Source organism: Montipora capricornis, chromosome 14 (assembly GCF_036669925.1).
Source record: "Montipora capricornis isolate CH-2021 chromosome 14, ASM3666992v2, whole genome shotgun sequence".
NCBI classification, from domain to species: Eukaryota; Metazoa; Cnidaria; class Anthozoa; order Scleractinia; family Acroporidae; genus Montipora; species Montipora capricornis.
In genome coordinates this window covers 17,868,188-17,875,687 of record NC_090896.1, presented here as the reverse complement: position 1 = coordinate 17,875,687, position 7,500 = coordinate 17,868,188, and the positions used below count along the sequence as shown (strand labels likewise).

Sequence of the window (7,500 nt, the reverse complement as noted above, 5' to 3'; positions counted from 1 at the left end):
GACTTATAGTTCTTTAATGATTGACATGCTGGTATGGCAAGAGAGCTGTGAATAGCATTGCCTTTAGTGTTATATGCTGCTTTACCAGTAGGTGCTGGCATGAGCACCTTTACTTCTTAAGTTAAAACCAGCTCTTGTGTTATAGTACTTCAGTGCTGCCTGATACAAGGCCTTGGTAACATGTGATTTACCTACAGCTCCACTAAGGAAACAGTAGAATGGTTCATCAGATGTGGACACGCGATCAACCTGCACTTGTTTGTTTGTAAGCGATAGGCGCTATCCCCGTGTGGGGACTGGATCTAGTTGAATAAAGAGAGATTGTGTAAGCACATGGAAGTACTGTAGTTTTTGAATTTTGAACCGGGCTTCGAACAGAGTTTCTCGCGCCCTAGAATATCCAGAAGTTTTGATTAAATATAGTACACCATTCACATCAGCAAGACATATTTAATTAAACTGGGTTTAACAAAATGAAAATTAGTCACTGAAAAATGAATTTTCCGCTGGTATTCCAGTAATTAGGTATGCTCCAATACCTTTGCTCCTCCTGTCGCACCTACGCACTTGTTCTAATTATGCATAACTCTTGATTGGTTAGTCCCTGGTATTTATAACCTCTGTGACAGTTGAATATTCACTCACGCTAGCGATCCACGCACTTTATACTTCAGCATTTATCCCACTCTCCTGCCCAGCTTACTGCAGTTGTTGTTATTTTTGTTTACAGGCCGTAGGGATGCTTGTTACGAAGGGTTTCGCTGTTTCAAATGTGGAAAATACGGTCATTGGGCCAAAGACTGTCGTTCTGCCTTCTGGCCAGGAGGTCACAGTTACCAGTCCTACAATCACAACTCCTTACCAGTACCTTCCGACAACAAGCCAACAGGAATTCAGTCAAGCCAACCAGCTATCAAGTATTGAGGAAGACTCAGCGAAGGTAGAAGAAAAATTGTAGAAAAATTTGAAGTGGACAGTGGGCTACCTTTAAGCGTGAAGGGTAATCTGAGAGCTAACATCGAGTTTTGGAAATATATTGGTGCGCCTTATTTTATCTTATCGATTATTGACAACGGTTATAAATTACCTTTCGCTAGTTCGCCCGAGCCCGTGAAGCTCAGGATCAATAGGTCTGCTAGATTCCATGCCGATTTTGTGGACCAAGCCATCCATGAGCTTGCTCTCTCTGGGCATGTCTGTGAAGTTGCTAAGAAACCCTTGGTAGTTAACCCCTGGTCAGTGTCAGTACAGCCATGCGGCAAAAAGAGAGAGTGAAATTCGAGAATTGGAAGGTTGCTCTTTCCTCTTTACAAACGGGTCTTATATGTTTTCCTTCGATTTAAAAAGCGGGTATCACCACGTTGAAATTTCGCAGGAACACCAAACTTACCTTGGCTTCTCATGGGAGGTGGCAGATTCTGGGGATGAAATATTTTATGTATTTACCGTTCTTCCTTTCGGTTTATCCACTGCCCCTTATGTCTTTACTAAACTGTTGAAACCCTTGGAAAAACGCTGGAGATTACATAGACTTTCGAAAAGTCCTTCGTCTAGATACGCGCGGAACGAAGGTCGACCTCTCGCCACTTCGTCGCTCACTCATTTACTTCGCGTACGAAAAATCGTGATTCGCTCGCCAAAACACTTTCTCCTGGGATTATCGTGAGGTCGACTTGTGGCAAGTGTAGAGATTACAGGGTATTTGTATAGCCATCTTTCTAGATGACGGTTGGGGCATAGTTCAAGATAAACAAGACTATCACGCTACTGCCCGAGCTGTTAGAAACGACTTGAGCAGTGCAGGTTTTATAGCTAACGATGAGAAGTCGGTATGGGAACCCACGCAGGTTTTAGACTGGTTAGGCTTGACCTGGAATTCGATCTTGGGGATACTCTACATGTACTGCTGTCTCGAGCAGTTTGAATTTTAGGAGATTTTTGTCACCCTGGAAAGAGAGCACATAATTCATAATACCTAGCAACATTGTACACTACTAGGATAAATAGATTACTTCATAGAAAGTGCGCCGAATGGATTTTTATTCACGAGTTGCAAAACTTTAGATACGAACGAGTGAGCGTAGCGAACGAGTGAGTTTCTAAAGTTTTGCAGCGAGTGAATAACATCCGTACAAAGCACTTTCTATGGTGTAATTTGTTTATTATATATTAAAGGAGAATAAAAGCGTGTAAATCAGCAATTTTATTTTTTTCTTTAGGACGTAAGGTTTATAAACCATGTTTGCGAAATAGCGAAACCTCAAGAATCCAATTTTAAAAATTACGAAATGCGCAAAATCTGTCTTCAGGAGAAAACGTTTCTGGTATTAAAAAACCTCCTCATTTAGAATAACGCTAAATGCAAAAAAATTCAAAAGTACAATGACGAAAACACTTCTTCACATTTATTTTAAGTCCGATTAATCACTGTCTGATTCAATCACATAATGGCGGCGGTTCGCGCTGTGCATAGACAAGTTTGGACTCTGCTGACTTACACTGTTTATCGAGATATTAAATGTTCCTCCGTGAATATTTGCACCTCGAAGTAGGGACAATACTTGTTGAGGCGATTCTTGGTTTTCTGATAAACTGACATCTTCTCGTTCTTCAATTGCGAGGGTTCTCGTAGTTGATGTGGTACTGCTCAAGATGTTGGAGATATTCCGCTCTCTCGGTTCAATGTTTTCGAATTCTTTTCCTTTCATTCTAATAAATTCTTTGAGTAAGGAAACATCTCGTTTGGTTTTACTCAACGTGTTTTTGTTTGCTTGCTCCTCGATAAAAGCCTCTAAAGTTGTTTCAGGTGGAACAAAACGTGTTGAAGCCATGTTTTGCGAAAAACACAAACATGTTTTCTCAACTGGAACCCATTTGAGGGTTGTGTTCTGATTGGCTAATAGGTGATTCTACTCAACGGGTATATTTTTCACATGTGAAAAAAGCTATACTGGAAGATGATTGGACGTATCACTTTTTCCACATGTGAAATATAGGAAGAGAGAATTCTATTTGGAAGGTTTATCACATGAAATTCGCCCTCTATATATAATAAAAACCTGTATTCTCTACAATAATGCAGAACAACTGGAACCTTGAACTAGCTCTTCATTTTACATTTTTATTGATCTCTTCAGGTACACAATGGCTAATTTCCAATTCCTTGCTATTTCCATGGTAGCCTTAAAAATAATTAAAAAGGAAACAAATTAGAGACTAATATTACTTACATGTAGGTAGAGCCAGCAGTAATGCTGATTGAGTTTTCAGATCTAGCTGTGGACTCACTAATCATTGTTATCACAGGGTACCCACACAAAGGGTGAATTTAGAAGCAATGTATGAGAACAGCAAAAAGTTCCATAATTATTATTGTACTATTCTGTGATAAATATTTACACAAGATGAGGATAAACTATCTGAAATGATGTGCTGTTGTTATCATGGCTGGAAATGGCAAATTGTAGCAATTTTTACCTGAGCAACACACGTCCTTGAAATCGCTAAATTTTGCCACAAGCAGCCACAATAATGACACAGCAGAACATTTCGGATGAAGGTTAGTTTATTCTCATCTTAAATGCAAATATTTATCTGAGAATTGTACAATAATATGGAACTTTTTGCTATTCTCATACATTGCTTCTAAATTCAATAATACCAAGGATCAAACACATTATGTGGGCATCCTGTGATTGTTAGTATTTGTAATAAGTAGACTAGAGCCCCTGTAATTCTTAGATGCAGAAACCTTACGCTTAAATTAAAACATGTATATTTATCATGAATGTCTTGGCAAAAAAAAAACAGCTTGAGGTAGTAAGATCTATTTGTTATCATGGTGCAGAGCAGTCAACAAATTTAGCCATGTATCTTTCCAGATCAACTGAAAATAAAAAAAAAATTCCCTTGACTAGCCAATTATGACAGTCACATCTAGAGATGGATTGATAACAAGATCAGGAAAATTTCTCCAGGACCTATAGGGCTAGCAATCAAAATGAATGGACTTTCTCCATGCCATAAATGATTTTAGTAAAATTTAAAATGTTACCATGACTGAACAACTGTTGAGCATCTTCCTCCCACTGACACGGATGTGCACCCATTCACATTAAAGGAGAATTGAAACTGAATAGAGGGCCACACAGGAAACAAACTTCTCAGTGCACACCATGAATGCCCTAACACTACCTGAAGGATGAGAGGGGGTCGTAAGAATGAAATAACCAATACTGCCCATCGTCACAAGCCTAACTCAACCTGGAAGAGAGAGGGTCATAAGAATGAACAAACAAAGAATGCCCATCTTCACAAGCCTAACTCGTCGCGTCTCGGATCTTAAAGTCCCTGTTAGCTCGATGACCAGGTTGTTCATTTTCTCGCTTTACGGGCTCGGTTCCTTTGTTTGTCTTGCCTGGAGATTTATTACGACACGCTTTAGCTAGATGACCTCGCTTTCCACATTTAAAACATTGTGCATCTTTAAATTGACAGGTGAAAGCTTCGTGTTTCTCGCCACAACGATAGCATTCTGTATTTGAAGCAGAATTCTTTCCTTTGTTCCTTACTGCTGAGTTCACTTGATGAACCTTGCCGGGAGTCGCATCTGTCAACTGAATATCAACCACGTGTTTTGAAGCTAATTCCATCGCCAAAGCAATCTCTTCGGCCTTTTTGAGGGTCAAATCCGGCTCCGCTAATAATCTCCGCTGCATTTTCTCGTTATTTATTCCGCAGACAAACCGATCTCGAAGCATTTCCGGAAGCGTTTCGCCGTAGTTACAATGTTCAGAGAGCTTACGCAATGCAGCTACGTATGTCCGGACATCTTCGCCTCCTTTGCGATTGCGGCCGTGAAATTTAAAACGCTCTACTATTTCACTCGGTCTGGGTGAAAAGTGTTTGTCCAGGGTGTCGACAATCTTCTTGAACGTTGCCTCCGCAGGTCTGACTGGCTGAAGTAAATCTCTCGCGAGTGCGTACGTTTTACTCCCGCAAACACTGAAAAGAATCGCTCGCTTCTTCCCAGCTTCGTCAACTTCGTTGGCCAGGAAATACTGCCCCAACCTCTCGAGATCGTGCGTCCACGTCTCCTCTGATTCTTTGACTTCGCCTACCTTCCCGTAGGTTGCCATTCCGGTTCGAATCTAGAGACATCTTCGTCGCCAAAATGTAATAACCAACCAAGATTTCACAACACAAAACAGACCAATTCAATACAAACCAGAAAATTCCCGGTTGCACATCATGTGACCAGCATGTAAAAAACTTAATGTCACGCCAGACTGTCACGCGTATACAAAATGTAAATATTACATCATTTACAGTTATGTTATCCTTTGTATCAAAAAGAGTCATGGGTAAGAAGTTGATGTTGATAAACAGGTTATCAGTTATATGAATATGTTGCATGATAAACATTCTTAAAGCCTCATGTTATCACTTGTATCCATTTGATTATGGATTACAGGTTAAAGCTTATGTTAATAAACATTCAGTTAACAAACACTATCATGCATGTGTTTTGTCTCACCCCTTGCTGCAAAGTCACTTATTCCTCCTTTAAGCTATTTCTCAAGCAACTCTTTTGGACATCACTAAAGGTTTCAACAATTCCCTTCCTTTCTATAGTTTCTTTAGCAGTAGCCACATGCGCTTATAGTTAGAAACATTTCTTCTCCCTTAAAAGGGAAAAAAGAGTGGGGCGAAGTGATGACGTCATAGTCACTTTTATTTCCTGATTGAGATACGATGACATCATCAGCATTTCCACTTTCGTGGCGCTTGTTCGCTGCAAAGACTTTTCTTGCAGGATTCATTTTTCTTCCGCCTTACTAACGTTACAGTACTTATCAAAGCAAGGATTTAAAGCGGTAAGATGTGCTTAAAATAATTTATTTTGCGGCTTAATATTTGGTTTGCAACAGGGAGAGATTTTACTTCAGTTTCTCGTCTGTATACAACTGCCTTGATTTGATCTAGCAGAAAGGTCTTTGATTCTGTCAAAGAGTTGATCGCATCACTGTACATTGAGACTTAGGCCTAGGGCAAACGTCGAATCTAACTCGAATATAATTCATCGAACCTATTTATTTTGAAATAGGCGCATGAATGATGCGACGTTTGCTGCAATTAAATTCGACTCAAATTAATCGATTCGACTCTAGCATAGGTTCGAGTTGCCAACTCGGATAATGCGACAGCGGCTCGGCGTGCCGGCAAACGTCGCTCCAAACACGCGCCGAACTCAATTCATAAATCATGCAAATTACAAAATAATTTATTTAAATGTGATAGACTGGGCAAATGCCACAAAAATACATACTCCCCCATCTGCCAAACACTATTTCCCCCCCTTCCCCTGACGAGCATGCGCAGTGCGAAGACAATGTCTCGACCGGAAAGAGCAAGATTTAGAAAGGCATTGAAGACATCGCACTTGAGCTCGAGCAGGATGGAAATGTGCTGTTCGTGTTTTATGAACACAAAATACGAGTGCTTGAAGTGCAAAATACCAATTTGTAACCAGTGTTCTGTTTTCGAACAAAACGAGGAGGTCGATGGATGGAAAGCCCTTCTTCTCTGCCTATTTTTTGCAATTAATTGCCAAAGTAAGGCCTCGCGAGCACTATGTTCCGGCATCTCGCTTACAACTACTAGCATTAATTAGCAGCGCTTCGGGTGAATAGCACGGGGGCGCGTGCTTATTCCTGTGTTTTAATGAAGCCAACTGGTGAAATAGGTGCGACGTTTGCTACCAAGCTGAAATGAAGTCGACTCTTTGTCACGCCTATTTAAATGTATTCGACGCGACTTTAGATTCGACGTTTGCCCTAGGCCTTACATTTAGTTATGCAGATCTTTTCCCGCCCAGTACCTCTTTATTTTATAGCTTTATAGACTACTATACGACCTATACTGTATCATAGTCGTTTTCATCAAACGATCCTTGCTCTTTCTGGGGTCCGGTCGTTGTGATACCAAGTCGTTTCGACAAAAGTTGTTTTGATACTAGGTGAATTCGTTTCGATGCAGATATTAAATCGATTCGATACAACAGAGGCGTTTCCTACTGTTCACGGTATTGAATATACTTAATGTTTGCATCGTAACGACTTCACCTTGCATCGAAACAAATTTTATCGAAACGACTTTGTAACGAGACGACTGCATGTGCTCTTTCGGCCTTGTGGCGGTGTGGCTTGTCCCCGGTTTTGGAATTGGATATCTCTATTCACCAAGGTTGAATTTATCCTAGTTGTGACTACCGGTGGATCATGAAATTTAACCAAATCAAGGTCTTGTAACTCATCTCCACCGCATAAAATCGTACAAAAATAAATATGATTGTCCCTCGTATTACGGGTAATTTCTTCAAGTTGTGGTGGGGAATAAATTGAATCGAATCTTGTCGAGGAATCCCCTGGGTACCAGAGGGGTTTCTTTTTCGGTTTGACGTGATCCCTATGAGTGGCAAAGCCGCGAAACCGAGTGACG

General features: G+C 40.5%; 1 protein-coding gene across 1 annotated transcript; it reads right to left on the bottom strand.

Moving 5' to 3' along the window:
* Positions 1-4,319: 4,319 nt before the first annotated feature.
* Positions 4,320-5,138, bottom strand: LOC138031555 (uncharacterized). Its single transcript, XM_068879232.1, has one exon. It carries the CDS (start codon positions 5,136-5,138, stop codon positions 4,320-4,322), a length of 819 nt encoding a protein of 272 aa, XP_068735333.1.
* Positions 5,139-7,500: the final 2,362 nt, after the last annotated feature.

Coding starts and splice junctions, on each gene's coding strand:
- LOC138031555 (XM_068879232.1), bottom strand. CDS start 5,138: ATGGCAACCTACGGGAAGGTAGGCGAAGTCAAAGAATCAGAGGAGACG.